The 21,707-nt window shown below is 48.1% G+C and overlaps 1 protein-coding gene and 1 non-coding gene across 2 annotated transcripts in view; one reads left to right on the forward strand and one right to left on the reverse strand.

Annotated features, from left to right (window-relative positions):
• Positions 1–21,707, reverse strand: part of JPH2 (junctophilin 2) — a 77,799-nt gene that overhangs the window by 49,129 nt on the left and 6,963 nt on the right. Inside the window, exon 2 of the mRNA XM_055545070.1 lies at positions 1,949–2,729. Within this exon, the coding sequence (XP_055401045.1) occupies positions 1,949–2,729 (781 nt within the window). The remainder of the gene's footprint in view (positions 1–1,948; positions 2,730–21,707) is intronic.
• Positions 17,223–17,295, forward strand: TRNAG-CCC (transfer RNA glycine (anticodon CCC)). Its single transcript has one exon. It is a non-coding gene; the product is annotated as a tRNA-Gly (tRNA).

Raw genomic sequence — 21,707 nt, forward strand, 5'->3', positions numbered from 1 at the left:
GACATGACTGAGCGACTGATCTGATCTGATCTGATCTGATCCATCCCTGATGGCTTCCCTGGTGGCTCAGATGGTAAACAATCTGCCTGCAGCAGGAGACCTGGGTCTGATCCCTGGGTCGGGAAGATCTCTTGGAGAAGGGACTGGCAACCCACTCCAGTATTCTTGCCTGGAGAATCCCATGGACAGAGGAGCCTGGAGAGCTACAGTCCATTGGGTCACAAAGAGTCAGACACGACTCAGCAACTACCACACATACGTGAAGACATCAGAATGGTGACTGGCTCACAGGAAGCCCATTATAAGAGTTAGAATATAAACAAATCATATAAGCAGCATAAAGTTGCAACTGTGAATGTTGTAAGAAGACATCTATTCAGCTGAGTGAGAGTCAAGCTGTGACAGGGGGTAAGGCTTCATCAGCTCTATATGGGGGGTCAGACTTGACCCAATCTCTGAAGGAGGAATAGAAATTAAGGGGCAGCAAGAGGAAGGAAGAATAGTCCAGGCAGAGGAATCAGCAGGAACAAAAGCCTTCAGATAGGAAGAACTAGAGAAGGATGATGAAAGGCCAGTATGACTAGTACAGAGCCAAAAATCCACATCCTAGGACACGATGGTAGAAAATGAGGCTGGATAGGAGGGTAGGAACCACTTACTACCTGGCCACTCACTACCTGGGTGATTTGCAACTTTATCTTTCAGAGCCTCATTTATATCATCTGTAAAATGGGGATAAAAATAGTACAAAGTCATTAAGGAGACTGAATGAGTAGATATTTGTAAACCACTTAAAATAATGCCATGCACACAGCAGGTATTATAAACATTTGAAGGTAATATTGGAACTTTTTCTGAAGTACAGTGAGAAGACATAGAGGGGCTTGAATATGGATGAAAGCGTAGGTACTAAATGGATGGAGAGTGGATGGACGAAGGGCTGGGGGATGGGTCAGTGGAGGTGGCTGAGAGAATGGACGGGCGGATGGGTTGCTGGGTCTGTTTGGGTGATGAAGGTGGTTGGATGGATGGATAATGAGTGGATGGCTGGATGACTGGGCAGGTGGTAGAAGTGGATGTTGTTTCAGTAGACAGAAGCATGATTGGGTAAAGGGGTGACTGAATAAATGGAGGAAATGAGATGAATGAAGGTGGTGGGGTAAATGGATGCATGGTTGGATGTTAGGATGGCTGGTGGTTCAGCAGACGGGAGAAGTTGAGTGAATGTGGGTGCTGGGGATGAACGGATGGATGGGTGGTTGAACGGGTGTCTGGGTGGTTGGAAGAATGGTTGTGGATGGATGAGGGGGGTGAGTGCTTGGTTGAGTGGGTGTAAAGGTGGAAAGCTGAATGGATAGATGAAGAAATGGTTGGGTGGATAAGGTGGATGTTATACAGGGGCTGAGTGGATGGATGGATAGAGGAGTTGGGTGAATGGAGGGATTGCTAGGATGAGTAGTAGAGAAGTTAGGTGAGCGAAGTGGGTGGACGAATGGATGAATGACAGGGTGGTTGGATGGGCGACTAGGTGGTTGAATAGGTTGTTGGGTGGTTGGATGGGTAACTGGGTGGTAGAACGAGCAAACAGAAAATTAAGTGGCTGGCTGGGTGGGAAGGACAGTTGGGTAGAGAGATGGTTGTTTAGGTCAATATTATAAAAGTTGGGTGAACGTAAGGTTTAAGTGAAGGGAGGGATTGGTGAAGTGTGTGAAGCTGTGGGTGGGAAGAATCAAGTGTATAAATGGATGGATGATGGATGGACAATGAATGGATGGGTGAACAGGTGACATGAGATCCCGAAGCACCGCCAATAAACCCGCTATATAAAGTCTTGGGGGGAAACCACTGATGGTGAAAGAAGCAGGAACAGGGCCTCTGAGGTTGCGCTGGCCCGGGACACTTCCCGGAGTGGGACGCTGCCCATCCGCGCCCCGCCCGAGGGTCCTACCTGGAGGCGGCGATCTCGGCCTTCTGCCGCGCGATGGCGGCGGCGCGCTGGGCGCCCTCCACGCTGTGGTCCACCTTCTGGCGGACCTTGCTGCTCTTGAGCGGCAGCACGCGGCGCTTGGTGCCCTTGACCAGCACGTTGTGGCGGTACTTGCCCTCCTCGCGGCGGCCGTCGGGCAGCGTGGTGCAGCCGTAGCCGTGGCGCAGGTTGTCCAGCCACTCGCCCTCGTAGCGGAGGCCGCTGGAGCGCTCGCTCACGCCGAAGCCCGAGCGCTTGTCGTTCTTCCACTCGCCCATGTAGGTCTCTGTGGTGGTGGCGTCGATGTCGGCCTCGAAGGGCGCGGCCTCGTCGGCGCCCTCGCCCAGGCTGCCGGTGGACGCGGCGTCGCTGGCGCCCGAGCTCAGGTCGCTCTTGAGGAAGCTGACGCGGCTGCGCTGGCTGCCCAGGGACGTGCGCGACTCGGCGCGGCGCAGCTTCCCCAGCAGCGCGCCCCGCTGGAACAGGCCGCCGCCCTTGGCCGCCCGCGCCACTGCCTCGGCGTTGGCCAGGAGGCTGAGCGCGAAGCCGCCGCGCGGGATGGCCGGCCCGGGCAGCGCGGGGCCGTCGGCGGCCGGCGAGGCGGGCGAGTCCGGGGCCAGCGTGCCGTTGCTGTGCTCGCTGCGCAGGGACGAGAGCGACGTGCGCAGCGGCGAGCGCACCACCACGGCCATCCCGTAGGGCACGCTCTGGCGCACGCCGTAGCCGTGGCGCATGCCGTTGGTGAACTGGCCTTGGTACGTCCCTGCGGGCGAGGAGAGGACTGTCAGTGGGGCCCCCAGGGCTGCCAGGGAGCCCGGCCGTGCAACGGCCAGGCCGTCGAGGGGCAGGGGATGTGGAGTGACCGGAGCCAGCGGGCCTCCGAGGGTTGAGATTGCCTAAGTGTATGAGAACACATGCCTGAAAGCCAGGCGTTGATGCAGTGGTGTGAGTAGTCCCATTGGTGGGAACGTGTCAAGGTCACGAGCATGCCAGATGGAGTGAGGTGGAATGGCGCAGGGCATCAGTGTGTGAAGCTGTGCCAGCAGGCGAGGTCCCTCGAGTGCATGGAGTTACATGAGTATGCCAGGACATGAGCAGACAGTGTGTATATTTCTGCTGGTGGGAACACACTAGGGTCTTTAGTGTGCCAAACAGAGTGAGGTTGAGAGAGCCTTTTTAAGTGAAGAGTGAGCAGGTGAGGCTCTGTGAGTGTGAAGTTAACTGAGCGTGCATAGAAATGGAATCACTCAAGAGAAATGAAAAGTGCCAGAGCAAGAGTGGGTAAGACAGTGAGTTTGTGAGGTAGTGTGAAAATTGCATTTGTGTGAGTGTGCAAGGTAGGGGAGCATGTGGAAGCATGAGTGTGCAAGGCAGTGTGTGCACAGAGGGTGACCGAGCACACCAACAGGTCATCATGAGATGTATGTAAGGTTATGAGAACATTTGCGGTCTTCAGTGTGCAAGGACAGGTAAAGTTGAGTGAAGGTGCAAGACTGTTAGAGGATCAAAAAGTGCAAACTTGTGAGCAGGCAGGGCTCTGTATGTGAGGTTAAATGTTTGTGCATGGTTATCCTGGTGTTCAAGGTGAAGTGAAGGTCCAAGGTCATGAATGGCTAAGGCGGTGTTTTCATGGTGGTATGAATGTTGGAGGGCATGGACAAGTGTGTACTTGTGCATAGGCCATGTGTAGAGAAGACGGTTGGGGGCATGAATATCAGTGTCTTTTGACTGTATAGGCTCATGTGTGTCTGATGCCGTGTGTACACATGGCGTGAGTGCCTAGCGGAGGTGACATTACGGGTATGCATGAGGTCTGAGTACGCAAGGCCATCTGAGTGCTGAAGTGCAACGTAATCTGAGATTGAGACACCCGATGCTGATGTGAGGTTGGGCGCATTAATGAAACTGAGACCATGTGACACTACATGTATGCAGGATAGTGGCGTGTACAAGGAGCTATTAGCAAGAAGGCCTTGCGTGTCCATGAGTGTGAACACGTGAGCTCCTGGGAACTAGAATCTGTGCATGTGACTGTGACGTGCATAGAGGGGCAGAAGAGAGTAGTGGTTAGAAGCACAGACTCCGGAGCCAGACTGCTGGGTCTGAATCCTGCCTTGGCCCTTGCTAGCTGTGTAACCTTGGGCAAGTGACTTAACCTCTCTGTGTCTCAGCTGTCTCATCCATTAGAACAGATTAACAGTTGCCTCTTATCTCATAGGGTTGTTGAAGGTTTAAATGAGTTGATATTGCTGATGAAGTATGAAGGAAAAGATGTGTGTGATTTTGTGATTCTGCAAAGTTGTGCTAGTGTGTGTGGTCACCTAGCTGCATGAACAAGCTGATACAAAGCTACAAAATAGCTTCATGTGAATTCCACCCCCATCCTAACAGGCTGTGCTTCCTGGGGCTTCATCCAAGACCTTCCCTCCTCCCCTGTCCTCCCTGGGGGATTGCATCATCTGGTGCTTTTGTAACTGCCACCTATCTCCTGCTGGTTATCCTGACTATATCCCCAACCTCTTCCCCTCTGCAGCTCCACCCTTAAGGCAGGTGCCCCCAGATGTGACACAGCATCTCCAACTCGTCACCTCCCCTCCCAGCTCCCCAAGACCTGTTCTGCCTTCTTGATCTTCCTCCCCGCAGCAGCATCCCTGAAAGCCATTTCTCTGCCTCCATCTTTGTGCCTGTCGTATACAGAACAGTGCCTAACACATCATGTTAGCTGAAGTGAGGGGGCAATTCAGAGCCTTTGTTTTAAACACAAGCTGATATGCAGCCCCGGTTAACCAACCAACCAAATGGCTTCCCAACAAATACCCAGGATGGCTGCTAAGGGACCCCTAAGGTCAACCCAACAGGCATGCTCCCATTCAGACCTTTGCACTGGCTGTTCCCTCTGCTTGGAACTCTTTTCCCTCCCAATGTCCTTGAAGTCTTTGCTCACTGAGGCTTACCTGACCACCCTATTTAAAATTACAATCTGCCTGGGACTTCTCTGGTGATCCAGTGGTTAACAATCCACCTTGCAATGCAGGGGACACAGGTTCGAGTCCTGGTCGGGGAACTAAAATCCCACATGCCACAGAGCAACAAAGCCTGCCACAACTAGAGAGTCCCTGTGCCAAAACAAAAGATCCTGTGTGATGCAACAAAGATCCATGTGCTGCAATCAAGACCCAATGCAACTAACTAACTAAATAATGTTTGTAAAAATAAGTAAAATGCTAACACCCACCCAAATTTCTTTCCCCTTCCTTCTTTGCTTTTTGTTCCTTCACAACATATCTAATATTACATATATTTTGCTTTTTCTTTTGTTTTTTGACTATCTTCCCTGGGTTTCCTTGGTGGCTCAGTGGTAAAGATCCACCTACTGACACAGGAGATGCGAGTTTGATTCCTGAGTCGGGAATATTCCCTGGAGAAGGAAATGGCAACCCACTCCAGTATTCTTGCCTGAAAAATCCCATGGACAGGAGTCTGGCAGGCTACATGGGGTTGCAGAGAGTTGGACATGACTGAGCACACACATACATGGCACATCTCCCTGGTAGAATGAATGTAAGTTCCATAAATGCAGGATTTCCATTCTTTTTTGTTCACTGTTGTATCCTTAGTACCTAAAATAATAACATTATTCAATAAATATTGTTGAATAACAATATTCAATAGATATTTGTTGAAGGAATGAGTGAGTGAATAGCATGCATTTTATAACTATTTTCTCTTCTTTCTGCTCTAGCCAGCTGAAAATGGATCTGCAAAAATGACCAGAGAGATGTTTAATGGCTCCTATAAGACTCACCCAACATGACACAGTTAATAAATGCAGAGTGTCACAACTCACATCCATATCTGACTGTGCTCCTTCCAAAAGTCTCAGAAGAAAAAAGAAAAAAAATGAGACAGAGAAGTGGACAAGAGACAGGACATTGTGGACAGACAATGAGACAAGAACAGGACAGAGAAGATAGTAAACCGGAGGAAAGAAAAAAGCTAATATCTGGATTGAATAGCTTGTGAAATCAAATCAACCAATCTACCTTTAGCTTAAATTTGGCATGAGATGGGCTGACGTGGCCCTTTTAAGCCTAAGAAAAACTGAGATTGCAACAGGAGAGTGTCTCTTGGCCTCCAGTTGGGGAGGAAACGGCCAGGCTATATTAGGAAACTTACAAGCAAGTGACAAGAAGCGCAGACACCCAGGGGAGGTTGGGAGTGACTGGGCCCTGGGAAGGGGAAGAGCCAAGTGCTGGGGTCATTCCCTGCCTGACTCTCTCTAAGACAGGACAGTTCTCTTTGGGGACAGGAAGAATGCATCCAAAGAGGGAGAGGGGAACCCACCCATAGCCATCTGGCTGAGAAGGGCCCTCTGTGTAAGGAAGTGCTTCCTCATACCCTTTGGGATGGCCCCTCACTTGAACTTGTAGACATTACAGGGCTTGCCTGCAGGGTAAGGATCAAGATTCTCAGCAGCCTGCAAGGCCTGATGTGGGCTGCCCCTGCCCACCTCTCCGGATTCATCCTGAATGGCTCTCCAGGAATACTTGCCTTCCTACCTCAGGGCCTTGGCACATGCCTCCCCTCTTTTTCTTGGTGTGCTCGTCTCCTCTTTCCTCCCCTAGTCAACTTCTAGTGGCATTTCAAGCTTCAGCTTAAATTTGACTTCACCTAGGATGATTTCTTGAGCCCTCCCCCACCCCCCACCAGATGCTGCCATGTGATGTCAGTCCTTCTGGGCATTGTCTGCAGTCACAGCCAACAATGTTTATGATCATTTATTCACCTTAAGCCTTTCCTACCAGACTGTGGCTTCCAAGAAAGATGGGATCCTATCTAGCTTATTTGCCATGATCTCAGCATCTACCCTGGAGAAGGCAATGGCACCCCACTCCAGTACTCTTGCCTGGAAAATCCCATGGACGGAGGAGCCTGGTAGGCTGCAGTCCATGGGGTTGCTAAGAGTTGGACATGACTGAGCAACTTTACTTTCACTTTTCACTTTCATGCATTGGAGAAGGAAATGGCAACCCACTCCAGTGTTCTTGCCTGGAGAATCCCAGGGATGGGGGAGCCTGGTGGGCTGCCGTCTATGGGGTCACACAGAGTCAGACACGACTGAAGCGACTTAGCAGCAGCAGCAGCATCTACACAATACCCAGGCAAAAGGAAGCCCTGAGTGAACACCTGGGGAACCTGGGAGCATCTCCTGAATGAACCTTACTCTTCTTTCATGGTCAGGAACTGTATCTTGTCTTTTCCCTCACAACTCAGCGCATAGTAAGTGCTCAGTTGGGACCGGCAGTGGCTGCCGAGAATAGTCACGACTAACTCTGGGAGTTACTGGGATATTTGTAAAAAACTGATGAAGGCTGTAACCACAGTAAATGCCATCCTAATATACAGACCAGACTCCTCAGTTTAATAAAACCGAAATAGTGCCTTTTCCTTGCAATTCTTGTTCAGGCTTAGTATAGAATAACCTGGGTTGGGAAAGACTCTGCCTACCAGTGCAGGAGACACGGGTTCGATCCCTGATCAAGGAAGATCCCACAGGCCATGGGGCAACTAAGCCCATGTGCCACAACTATTGAGCCTGTGCTCTAGAGCCTGCTCACCACAACTACTGAAGCCCACGTGACCCAGAGCCCGTGCTCCGCAACAAGAGAAGCCACTGCAACGAGAAGCCTGAGAACTGCAGCTAGAGAGTAGCCCCTACTCTCTAAAACTAGAGAAAAGCCTGCACAGCAACGAAGACCCAGCCCAGCCAAAACTAAATAAATACATAAAATTATAGTAAAAAGAATAACCTAAGTTTTAATCATAACTCTTGACACTGGGTAGTTCTAAAACATGCATAAGTTATTGAAGCCAGTTAAGTCTCAGTTATGTCTATAACTATAACACGGAGGTCATGACACCTCCTCCCTGTGGCTTTTCACTCATTCCTTTGAATCAAGTGTTGGCAACGAACTGGCCTAGGTGCTGGGGATGCAGTGCAAATAAGTAGATGTGGTCTCTGCCCTCAAGGGGCTTGGAGTCTACTGCCAGTGATAGACTGGATTTAATGGCACCCCACTCCAGTACTCTTGCCTGGAAAGTCTCATGGACGGAGGAGCCTGGTAGGCTGCAGTTCATGGGGTCGCTAAGAGTCAAACACGACTGAGCGACTTCACTTTCACTTTTCACTTTTATGCATTGGAGAAGGAAATGGCAACCCACTCCAGTGTTCTTGCCTGGAGAATCCCAGGGACGGGGGAGCCTGGTGGGCTGCCATCTATGGGGTCGCACAGAGTCGCACGACTGAAGCGACTTAGCAGCAGCAGCAGCAGCACAGGAATAAATGTTAGGCTGCCCCAGCAGTGTGATCCAGAGAGATGACCATCCAGTTCTTGGTTGGCAGTGGAATGGGGAGGGTTGGTTGACCAAAGATTAAGTGAACTCTATGTGAGGCAGCTAGCACACAGCAAGTGCTCAATAAAGGCTAGCTTTTTGGCAGGTCAAAGTCTTTGCTCAGAAAAGCTGGCCCAGAAAGGATTAACTGGGAAGATGAAGAGGAGCCAGGAAGGGCAGAGAGAACTTAGAGGGAGAGAATGAGACCAGCTCTGGTTTTCTCCCTAGGTCTGCGTGCTTGTAAGAAAGCGGGCTGGGATGCCCAGTTTTTGCTGGTTTGGGGACACTCCTGAATCAGGGAGGCCTCAGAGCTTCTGTCCTTGGGAGGAAGAACATTTGGGGGATCTGTTCATCAGTGAGACTTGGCCCCCTACACACAGAATGGAGGAATTTCTGGAAACCACATCTATAATATAAGATCCACCCCCCACCCCACCGGGGCCAGAGTTTATGGCTTAATTGACCTGGATACTAGAAAGCATATCAGATGATTGTAATATGCATTCTGTCAACATTCTCCACTGACCTCCAATCAGCCAGCATGCTCTGTCCCTCTGTTGTAAAGCCTGCTAACTGAGGCCCTTAGCACCTTGATGCACCCATTTGGCAGCCTGTGCTCTAGCAGATCCATGCCCCTGTTCCCACATGTGGAGTTGTCTGTCTATTTAACTGTTTCTAAATCTATTCACTTCTATTGTACACATTATTTATTTGTTTGCTTTAATTATCTTTGGCTACGCTGGGTCTTTGTTGTTGTGTACAGGCTTTCTCTAGCTGTGGTGAGCAAGGGCTACTCTTTAGCTGTAGAGGGTGGGCTTCTCACTGAGGTGGCTTCTTTTATTGCAGAACACAGGCTCTGGGTGTGCAGGCTTCAGTAGTTGCGGTCCCCGGGCTTAGCTGCCCCAAGGCATGTGGAATCGTCCCAGTGCAGGGATCGAAACCACATCCCCTGCATTGCAAAGTAGCTTCTTAACCACCAAAAGGGAAGCCCCGGACTCATTATTGAAATATTGTTACTTGTTAACATTTGTTCTCTAAACCAGTGTACTATGAGTGTACAGAGAGAGAGTCTAACTTCTCCAAAAACAAGATGAATGTTTTTGGATGTTCATAGAGAGAGTTCCTTAAAAATCGCTCTCAAACTTGCCATGAATGGGCTAACTATAAAAGACTGGGAAAAAATATATAAATTTTTAATTTATAAATTAAATTTAATTTCTTGCTCCATTTTAAAGAAACCGACAGAAACCGGAAATTGTAAATGATATATTACAGGAACAGAAGGCAGACAATGAGAAACTCCACTGAATATCTACACGTTGTACATAACGTGACAGGGCACCCCGGTAGCTCAGCTGGTGCAGAATCTGCCTACAGTGCAGGAGACCCTGGTTCAAGTCCTGGGTCAGGAAGATCCCTGCAGAAGGAATAGGCTACCTACTCCAGGATTCTCGGGCTTCCCTCGTGGCTCAGATGGTGAAGAATCTGCCTGCAATGTGGGAGACCTGGGTTGGATCCCTGGGTTGTCAAGATCCCCTGCAGAGGGATCACAGTCCATGGGGTCACAGAATCGACACAGCACATAACTAAATGTGATATAAATTAAATATCACAAGAGACTTCCCCTGGCAGTGCAATTGTTAAGACTTTGAGCTTCCAATGTAGGGTATATGGGTTCGATCCCTGGTCGGAGAACTAAAATCCGATGGCCACACAGTGCAGTGAGAAAATAAATAAAAAATGAATATCTTAAGGTTTATGCTGCTAAGTCACTTCAGTCGTGTCCGACTCTGTGCGACCCCATAGACAGCAGCCCACCAGGCTCCCCCGTCCCTGGGATTCTCCAGGCAAGAACACTGGAGTGGGTTGCCATTTCCTTCTCCAATGTATGCAAGTGAAAAGTGAAAGTGAAGTCGCTCAGTCGTATCCGACTCTTAGCAACCCCATGGACTGCAGCCTACCAGGCTCCTCCGTCCATGGGATTTTACAGGCAAGAGTACTGGAGTGGGGTGCCATTGCCTTCTCCACTTAAGGTTTATAAATCATTTAAAAATCTTTCTCTGCTCTCACTAACATTCAGTTAACCAAGTTGCATTTGGCATCAATGGCATCAGATTAGAGGGCTTCTACTTCGATTTTAAACATCAGTGTGAATACATCTGCTGTGACCAAGAGATGGGTCCATCTCAGGAAAGAAGATAGCAGATGGGTAATTGAAACTAAGACAAGGAGAATAAAAGCCTGTGTATGCCAGTACCCTGATGTGTGACTTTCCCATAGGGTGTGAATCCAAGGTTTGGATGAGTTTATTTAGGGCAACACTGCACTTTTGTTTTTCTTTCTCAAGTAAAGGATGCTTCTGACCTGAGTCACTGGGGACTCGGTCTTCTACCTGGTCCATTGGAATTTTCCCAATGTGGTAGGTGCAGGTCATTCTGTTCAGACCACAAGAGGCCAAACTAGAGATATAGCCTAGAAGATTCTCCCAACTATACAACCTAATGATCTATTAAGGCAGGCTCTCAAAAAATGTGTTTCTCAAAACTGGTGTTAATAGTTTATCATGAAAAAAAATTCTGAAGTCAAGAAAATTTGAGGAGGTTAAATGAAATGAGTTTTTCTGACTGTGAGACTATGCCAGAAGAATTATTTTCTATATTATTTTATATATTTTATATAAACTATTTTATATATTTATAAAATATATTTTATATATATGTATATGGCAGTGCTTGGGTCTCTGGGTCTTAACTGGGACATGTGGGATCTAGTGCCCTGACCAGGGATCAAACTGGGCCCCCTGCATTGGGAACGCAGAGTCTTAGCAACTGGACCACCAGGGAAGTCCCCAGAAGAATTATTCTTCAAGAATTTTTCTTAATTCTTCACTATTTCTCCCATGTGACTCTGAGAAAGATTCTCAATTCAGGGGTAAATCCTGATTTACACTTCAAGTGCTCCTGGGGACCATGAGTCTCCAAGTGGTATTGCTATTTATTCAGAAGGCCATCCTGAAGAATATCTATCAGGATTCGTGTTCCATGGAACCCACTTTGGGAAATGACATTACAATTGCTGACGCAACAGCAATTGTCCACTTTGCTTGACAGAGCCTCAATTTTTACCCAAGTGTCCAGTACTCCTCCCATGTGACTCTGAGAAAGATTCTCAATCCAGGGGCAAATCCTGATTGCTCTAAGTCAAGCATTAAAGTCTATCCAGCTTGCCAGTGATTGGATTAGACGTGAGCATGTGATGAAATCTGACCTTGAGACTTGAGGATAAGTTGGCTAGTGGGGTGGGGCAAGGGAGACAAGAGAGGTTTCATAGCTCTTATAAAGAGATACATGTGGAGAAACACACCCTCTTTTTCTGCTGGATGTTGTTGAATGTGGACATGACTCCTGGAGCAGTGGCAGCCATATTGGGACCATGAGGGTAACTAGCTGAGAGCAAAACCCACACTCTGGCAGAGCAAAAAGATAGCAGGAGTCTGGGTTCTTGCTGGTGCTGTTGTACCTTCAAATTAACTGATCCTGAGACTTCCCTACCTCTGGAGTGTTGTTATGTGCAATTAGAAATATTCTTATTAAAAAAGATCTATGCTGCCCAATAATGGTAGCTACTAGCTGCATGTGGTTATTGAGCACTGGATTGAAAATATTTAGTACAGAAAAAAATGTAAAATATCTCACTAATAACTATATATTGATTACATGTAGAAATGATACTTTTTGGGATAACAAGTTAAACAGAAGATGTGACATTGTAAAGCAATTTTCCACCAATTTTTTAAAAATATGTGATTAAAATTGATTTCATATTTTAAAATGTGGCTACTAGAAAATTTTAAATTACATTTGGAGCCCACATTATATTTCGATTGGGAAGTGTTAGTTTTAGGTCATTTGGAAGCTAGAGCTTCCTGTTACTTACAGACAGAAAAAAAATATCCTAAGAGATACAGGTCTAATCATTCTAATTTTACAGCTGGGAAAATTGAAATAAAAAATGTAAATGACTTGCTCATGATCATACCAGTGTGGCAGTTGTTGGAGATCACAGCTGAGTAACCAGACCAGTGACTCCTCAGCACCCCTAAGAACCTGAGAACACCCTTTACAAGTTAAAGGTTCAGAAGCCTTCACCCAAATCTCAGCCCTAAAGAAGTGCAACTATTCAGAAACCCACAGGGATGTAAAGCAATTATCCTTCAATAAAAAATAAAAAATTTTTAAGTATATAAAGGAAATAAAAGTGTGATTTAAAAAAAGAGAGAGAGAGAAACCCTCAGGGAGTCTAGAAGACACAGAGTCCACTTTGAGACAGAGAAGAGATATGTGGATCAGACCATGAATTCTGCCTCCAAATAGACTGCTGCTGCTGCTAAGTCGCTTCAGTCGTGTCCGACTCTGTGCGACCCCATAGACGGCAGCCCACCAGGTTCCCCCATCCCTGGGATTCTCCAGGCAAGAATACTGGAGTGGGTTGCCATTTCCTTCTCCAATGCAGGAAAGTGAAAAGTGAAAGTGAAGTCGCTCAGTTGTGTCCGACTCCTAGCGACCCCATGGACTGCAGCCCACCAAGCTCCTCTGTCCATGGGATTTTCCAGGCAAGAGTACTGGAGTGGGGTGCCATTGCCTTCTCTGCCAAATACAGACTAGACACTGAGAAAACCATTCCCTCTGGCCAGTGACACCTGCCTATTTCTAGGAAACTGTCTGAGATCCAAATGTCAGTGTCCCTAACGGACTGACGAGAGATGGAGAGGAAGGAATCAGGACAGGCTCCTCTCCGGGGGTCCCCACTGTCCATGGAAGTCCTCAACTGACAGTCCAGTGTCTGCATGACCTGGTCCCAGCTCACTTTCTCAGTTTTGTCTTCTCAAATCCACTAAAGCCCACTTTCAAAGCCACCTGCTTCAGAAAACTACCCAGGCCACCTCCTTCCTCCAAACACTCATCACTTCATACCACTAAGAGCTGCTATCTTGTCAATATCTTGTCTAAACAGACAACAAGGCTGTCCAACAGCCTTCCCTGATCCTTTTCCCCAGGTCCTCTATTTATGAATTAGCTCAAGATCTTTGGGCAGGACGGTGGAAGCCTCATCAACAGATTCAGATGGATCAGACACAACTGAAGCAACTTGGCACACACACACCAAGTTCTTCTCAAGGCCCAAAGGAAGACAACTCTAGGGGCTTCCCAGGCGGCGTGAGTGGTAAAGAACCTGCCTGCCAACGCAGGAGACATAAGAGATGTGGGTTCAATCCCTGGGTCATGAAGATCCCCTGGAGTAAGAAATGGCAACCCACTCCAGTATTTTTGCCTGGGAAATCCCATGGACAGAGGAGCCTGGGGGTCTACAGCCCCTAGGGTTGCAAAGAGTTGGACACGACTAAAGCAACTTGGCATGCATGTACATGACAGGTAGGGGAGTGAGGACCAGGGAGTCCAATGGTCATAGCTCTTGTCTAAACACCCCCAAATCACACCAGGCAAACCAGGTATGCACATTATGGTGAACACACATGCCCACACCATGGACACCCACATAGATGCTCTTGAGTAGAGGGGACCCATCCCAGCTTAGCTCTAACCCACCTTGGTAATGACCATGGACCCTGTGTCCCAGCGAGAGCAAGTCAATCAAGCCTGAGGCATCTCTAGGGGCAGCAAAGAATAATGGAAATTGCTTGGGCTTCAGAAACAAACCTGACTCTGAATCTCTCTTTAATACCCCAAAACACCCTTCTCTTCATCTCCACCCCATCCACCTAGTCCAACTGCACCAGTTCTCCAGGAGAGACAATAGCATCTTCCCTAGTCTCTGCCTCCCGGGATACCCACTTCAATCCACCCTTCGCTGCCGCCAGAGTCCTCTCCCTTCTAAGATGCAGATCTGATAACATAAAACCTGTTTTTTGATGGCTTCCCAGTGCCTTGAGGAAGGATTGTCCCCTCGGAAACAGATTCTGAGGCTGAGACTGCATGTGGGTGATTTTGGCGGGAGGGGGACTCTCAGGACAAACACCTGTAAGGGAGGAAGCAGGTTTCCATAAGTGGAAGAAGCTGAACAGATCCCATGGGGTCACTGGAGCTGGAATGACCTTCAGAGTGGTTTGAAATTGAAACAAGGAGGCTTTGTACTCGAGCATCAACTCATTAACTATGGGTTACCCCCAGAGGGCGTCACCTCCTTTTGACAGAAGGCAGTGCCCAGCTATGAGCCATCAGCAGCCCACACTCCCGGCAAATAGAGGAATGAAGACCCTGGTTCCTGAGGGATGTCTGATGGTGTCCCACAGCCTCCCCTGTAAGAATGAAATTCAAACTCCTCGTTGTGACCCAGGAAACCCTCATGACCTGGGTCCTGCCAACCCTTGTCTCATATATGCCATTCTTCCTCTGAGTCTCTGTGCTCCCACTTTGCTCGAACACAAATGCTCTGCTCCCACCTCCAAGACTTTACACTCAATATTCCTCTTATTATAAAAACAGTATTTACTTTTGGCTGAGCTGGGTCTTTGCTGTTGTGTGGCCTTTCTCTAGTTGTGACCATGGCCGCTACTCTCTAGTTGCGGTGCACAGGCTTCTCATTGCAGTCGCTTCTCTTGTGGTGGAGCAGGGGCTCTAGGCACATGGGCTTTAGCAGTTGTAGCATGCAGGCTCTAGAGTGTGGGCCCTGGTAGTTTTGGCTCTTGGGCTTAGCTGTCCCAGGGCATGTGGAATCTTCTCAGACCAGGAGTCAAACCCGTGTCCCCTGCATTGCCAGGAGGATTCTTAACCGCTGGACCACCAGGGAAGTCCTCAATATTCCTTTTGCCTGGCACAGAAGTGTGGTCCTCCAGTCACCCATCCTTCAGATCTTAGCATCAAGGCTGATATCACTTCCTCCAGGAAGCCTTCTCTGATTACCCAACCAGATTAGGTTCACTCATCATCAGCTCATAAACCCTTCTACTTACCCTTCAAATTATAAATACCATGTTCCAATTAAATAACTGTCTGATGCTGATCTCTGCTGTTAGAATGTATGCTCTGAGGGCAGGGACCAAGACTGCCTTGCTCATCACAGCATCTCCAACCCTCAGTGTGATGACTGGCCCATAGAAGGCATTCAGCTGCTGCTGCTGCTGCTAAGTCATGTCAGTTGTGTCGGACTCTGTGTGACCCCATAGACGGCAGCCCACCAGGCTCCCCTGTCCCTGGGATTCTCCAGGCAAGAATACTGGAGTGGGTTGCCATTTCCTTCTCCAATGCATCAAAGTGAAAAGTGAAAGTGAAATCGCTCAGTCGTGTCCGACTCCTAGCGACCCCATGGACTGCAGCACACCAGGCTCCTCCGTCCATGGGATTTTCCAAGCAAGAGTACTGGGGTGGGGTGCCATTGCCTTCTCCCCTAGGCACTCAGCAGATACTGTCAATTGAGTGCATGAGTACTTGGCCTTGGACAAGTTCTCTTTGAATGTATCTCCACCCAGCAAGGGCAGAGCCAGCTTCTTTTCAGGGTTGCTGTGAGTAAAGTATGAGTTATCTAGCAGAGACCTCAGACTCTCAACAAATGTTGGCTCCCTTCACTTCTTAGGAAAAGATTGCAGGGTGACCAGTCTTCCCCATTTGCCCGAGATTGAGGAGTTTCCCAAGAAACTTTATTACTTTCAGTACTAAAGCCAGGACAGGACAGTTCCCAGGCAGATCAGGAGGGTTGGTCACCTAAATCTGGGTGAGAAGGAGACAAGGGCATTTCATATTAATTAGTGCAGTGTTCATGGCATGCTGGTAAAACAGCTCCTTGGAAAAACAACTTGGATTCATGTGTGTGCAGGCATGCTAAGTCACCTTAGTCATGTCCAACTCTTTGCAACCCTATGGACTGTAGCCCACCAGGCTCCATCTTCCCAACCCAGGGATCGAACCTGCATCTTTTACATCTCCTGCACAGGCAGGCAGTTTCTTTACCGCTAACGCCACCTGGGAAGCCCTACCCTCATTCACAGTGTTAACCAATTTCTATCATCTAAATATTCCTCCCATGGCCAATCAAGCTACCAACAGTTGAACAGCCAGTTTGCAACATTCCTGAAAACTTAACAATGGGCTGTCATGCATCAGTAGGAGCCAGTGGCAGCCCTGTAGCCAATACTAACTGTCGTATTCCTGCTATCAGCACATGCACAATGAGGTCATAGATGACCTCAGTGCAGGGGTAAGTGATGTTATTTCAGTTCCAAGAAGGGCACAGCTTGAGTGGACCTTGAAGAGCATCTAGTCCAAGGCAACAAGTCACCTATCATGTGGGCTACCTATTTCCCATCCATCCTGTGTCCACAGCAGACACTGCTAATCGATCATGACGCTGACTCCTAACATGGCCATGCTGTCTCCCTTCACCGCGTCTCTGAGCAGCCACAGTCAAGTAGCTGATGTTGCACATAAGAGAAATTGACTTACCTCTAGGAGTAAGTGTGGTTCAGCCCCTCATTATGCAGGAGAGGAAATTCAGGCACAGAGAGGTAGAGGGACCTGCCCAAGGTCACACAGCCAGGCAGTGGCTCAGCTGGGACTAAAGAACAGATCACCTGCCTGGCTTGCCCTTTCACTCCTGCTTTGCCTTGAAGAGCAGCCTACCCCAGAGTGGGGTGGAACAAAGGGAAACTATCTAGGATCTGAGCCTAGATTCTGGGGGGCTCTGCTTAGAGCTCCCAAAGTCTTTTCATACCTGAAGGCTTCTTAGCATAAGTGTTGTTCATCTGTTGAAGGGAAGGCACTTCTGAAAATATCACAAAGTTGCATAGGTTCACTGCATAAAATTCAAACAATCGAGGAGTATTTAAACTAAAAAATCTTGTACTGGGACTTTCCCGGTGGTCCAGTGGCTAAGACTCTGCACTCCCAATGTAGAGGGCCCAGGTTCGATCCCTGGTCAGGGAACTAGATCTCAAATGCTGCAACTAAGACTTGGCACAGCCAAATAGATAAATATATATTCTTTAATTATTAAAAAAAATCTCTGTACTGTCTCCCCAGGAGTAATCACTGTTAACAATTTTGGTCCTTCCAGGATTTCTTCTGCTTATTTACAAGCCTATGCATAGCACAAGTGGACTAAAAGATTAGCTGTTCCCCACGCTACCACTCTCCCTCTCAATGAGAACACTGCCCCCCACACAGTAGGCACTCAATAAATATTCGTCCAGTTGCTCGTTTGATTAAAATGCTTTAGATTCCTTTCTGTATGAATATAGGTGAATCTGTCTCTTTTTTCCTCCCCTCTCTCTCTTAAAAAAAAAAAGTTTTTATTGAAGTATAGTTTCACTTCTATTTTTTTCAGAGGGTTATACCACTTGGCATGCGGGATTATGTTCCCTGGACCAGGGATCCAACCCCCACCCCTTGCAGTGGAAGCATGGAGTCTTAACCACTGGAACTCTGTCTTTTTAATGGTTTTAGTCCTTCCTGGCATGGTCTCATGGATTCACTGAACAGTCCCTTTGGGTGACTGTATAGACAACATTCCGTTTTTGCTGTAACCATCCCAAGGCCTTGCTCTCTGGCTCGCCTGCAAGGTGGCACCAACGTCTCTTCCCATGGCCCCCAAATGCTCCCTCCCATCAAAGCTCCGCTGTCTTCCACTTTCCAAGATTACCACCAGGGGACCCAAAGTGGAGGGGCTGACAGCATGGGCGACCAGCTCCTGGGATCAGGATTGGTTTGCAGTGGGTGTATAACAGGTCCCGGTAGCCTGCAGGGTTCCACCACCCCCACACATAGAGGCTGCTCTCCTAGCTTGCACAGGAGGCAGGGGATTAATCGAGTGACACTGCCTGGATGCTGACAGTCCTGGAGCCTGGAGGAAAGCAACTTTGCCAGGTCTTGGGTCAGTTCGGCCATGCTGAAGGCCTAGGAAGCCAGGAATAATTGAGGGTGGGGGAAGCAAAGGGATCAAGGGGAGAGGGTCTGGGTTCAGACGCCCCACTGGTCACTCCAAGGCACCTGTCTGTATGCAGGCCTGTGCACAACCCTTACGTCCACATGGCTTGTGTAACAGGCATCCCTCACCCTCAGTATCCAACACTGAGCTCCTGACCTTACCTCTTTGAATCCTCATCCCATCTCAGCTCAGGGCAACGCCATCCTTTGCAGCTCAGGCCTTGAAACCTTCCCTGACTCCCCTTTCTCTCCACACGCCCTCCCTGCAACTCATGAGGCCAATCTATTGGCTCCACCTTCAAAATGGACACAGAGTTCAACCACTTTTCCCCACCTCTGCTGCCCCAGGAGGCTGGCCCAAAGCATCGTGGCATCTGAGCTGTATCATTGCAATAAATGATTCTAATCGATCTCCATTCTTCTACCTTTCTGTGCCATCTCCTCCCCCAGTCTCCCAACACAAAGCAACCCCTTAAAACAAAATCAGAGCGAGTCATTTTTTTTTTTTTTTTTGTCATGAGGCATGCAGGAATCTTAGTTCCCTGATCAGAGATGGAACCAGTGCCCCCTGCAGTGGAATCGCAGAGTCCTAACCTTTAGACCACCAGGAAATTCCCTCATATTACTTAAAAAAAATTTTTTAACTTTTTATATTATATTGGAGTATAGCCAATTAACCATGTTCTGATAGTTTTCGGTGGACAGCAGAAGGACTTGGTCATACATGTACATGTGTCCCTTCTACCCCAAACTCTTCTCCCATCCAGGCTGCCATATAACATTAAGCAGAGTTCTCTCTGCTATACAGTAAGACCTTACTGGTTATCCATTTTAAATATAGCAGTGTGTACCTGTCCATCCCAAACCATGTCACTTTTATAGCCACCATTGTTCTCAGGATCAAAGCCAGATTCTTACCACAGCCTCCTAGGCTCTGCATGAACAGCCCTCTCTCTGCACTTGTCCCACAGGAATATTACACAGGAGAAGTGACAGCCTTCTCTGTACATCCCACCAAGTGCCCCTGTTGCCAGGCTGTCCTGTCATCGGCAATGTGAAATTTGATCACTTTGTTAAGATGATATACATAAAGGATTCAAGTTGTATTATAAATAAGAGGAAGAGAAACATGGTGCATGAAACCCAGAGCTCTGGGCCACCTTCAGGCCTTGGGGTGTGGCCCCCATTCTGCACAGTTCAAACAGTGGTCAGCAGGACATCACATGCTTGAATGCTTCCAGGCGCGAGGTGCTCGCTCCTTGCCAAGGGGGAGGGGCTTCTGGAGTTCCTACTGTCCCTGGGTCGCCCTATGGATTCTGCCAGGCAGGTCTGGGCCATTCAACTCCCAGCTATGCAGGAGTAAGTAGGGGAATCAGTCGTGACCAGACCTAACACCCACCTACTCTGTGGCTCCAGCTTGGGAAGGGATAGGAGAGAACTAGGTCTAGGGCAGAAAGCAAGCCTGTCTCCCTCACCCCACACTCTGCCCTCAACCAGGGCCCTTAGAAAATGAGACTGGACATTCCTCACAAAGGTGTGGCAGCCAGGGCTGGTCCAGGGAACAGCTGCTGGGGACACAGAATTAGCAGGCGCTGGAAACATGCCAGCTCGATGAATGCCAAGGGCCTGGCCTTGGACAGGGGCACGTCTGGGGAGATTTGGCCAGCTGGACACATGCACCCCAGAGAACAAAGCTGCAGAGAGGAGGACTAATGACGTCCACTTCCCTGTGTTACTCAGGATCTGCTCTGCTCCCCTGGGGGCCCAGATAAATGCCAAGAAGCTGCCAGCACAGCAGCCCAGCTGCCTGTCACGCTGACCCCTGGCTGTGAACTGGGATGTGCGATTTTCAAGATGAGGTTCAATTATGCTGATTCTACATCCGCAGTGGAATCCACCTGACGCGGCTTCCACCTGCACTGGCAGGGCCCAACGCAGAGCTAAGCAAGTCAAAGGCTTGGCTGCTTAAGCGCTCCAAAATCAAAAGCTAGGTTTCGATATTTTCCCCAGAGGCAGCTGTGGTTCAGACCATCCTGAATTAGTTTGCCCTTTGGTCTGCGAAAGAAACACGGAAAAGAAGGTGTACGTTTCAGCCGTTCCTCTGAGTCAGGCATCACGCTAAGCCCTTTTCATGGATTATCTCGTTTCATTGTTTCAGTCATATTCTGAGGGAGATTTTGACAGCCTTAGTGGAAAAAAAGGAAATAGAAGATAAAAGAGGCCACATGATATGCCCATGTGTGTAAAATGAAGAGGTGGCTCCACCTGGACTTGGACTCAGATCTGGCCACTTGAAGCCCCAAGTGCTTAAGTAACACATGCCTTTAGTCCCATCGGATTCTCTTAGGCCTTCTACACTTAAGCTTTAATAGCGATCAAGAATTTTTAAACTAAAAGACGTTCCTTTTAAATCTGAAGGAAAAAAAACCCCAAAAAATCCCACCAAAACTAAGAAATTAATTTGGTAATGTAAAAGGACTGAAGGCTAATGTACAAAAATAATTGTATGTCTATAACCTAGCATGAACAATAGGAAAATGGAAATTTTAAATGCCATTTATAATATCGTAAGAAATAAAATACTTGTTAATTTTACTTTTTAAAAAAGTGCAAGACACTGAAAACACTAAAACATTGCTGAGTGAAATTAAAGAAGACATAAGTAAGAAAGGATATATACCATGTCCATGGATTGGAAGGCTCACTGCTGTTTAGATGTCCATTCCCTCAAAATTGATGTAAAAATCAAATGCATTTTTCTTTAACTATTTTACTCATAATCACTCTTGAGAGTCCCTTGGACTGCAAGTAGATCCAACCAGTCCATCCTAAAAGAGATCAGTCCTGGGTGTTCATTGGAAGGACTGATGTTGAAGCTGAAACTCCAATACTTTGGCCACCTGATGCGAAGAGCTGACTCATTGGAAAAGTCCCTGATGCTGGGAAAGATTGAAGGTGGGAGGAGAAGGGGACGACAGAGGATGAGATGGTTGGATGGCATCACTGACTCAATGGACATGAGTTTGAGTAAACTCCAGGAGTTGGTGATGGACAAGGAGGCCTGGTGTGCTGCAGTCCATGGGGTTGCAAAGACTCAGACATGACTGAGGGAATAAACTGAACTGAACTGACAGAATAAAAGGAATGTAATGAATGCATCAGTACGAACAATGCATCCAATTGTTAGAAAACTAACTAGGATCCAAAAAATAGAAAAAAAGAATTTAAAAGCAACAAAAGACTTCCCTGGTGATCCAGTGGTTATGAGTCTGCCTGCCAATGCAGGGAACACAGGTTTGATCCCTGGTCCAGGAAGATCCCAGCTGCCTTGGCGTAACTAAGCCCGGGTGCCACAACGACTGAGCCAATGCTTTAGAGCTCACGAGCTGCAACTACTGAAGCCCGCACGTCTA

The sequence above is a fragment of the Bubalus kerabau genome, chromosome 13 (genome assembly GCF_029407905.1).
Source record: "Bubalus kerabau isolate K-KA32 ecotype Philippines breed swamp buffalo chromosome 13, PCC_UOA_SB_1v2, whole genome shotgun sequence".
In the NCBI taxonomy this organism is placed as follows: Eukaryota; Metazoa; Chordata; class Mammalia; order Artiodactyla; family Bovidae; genus Bubalus; species Bubalus kerabau.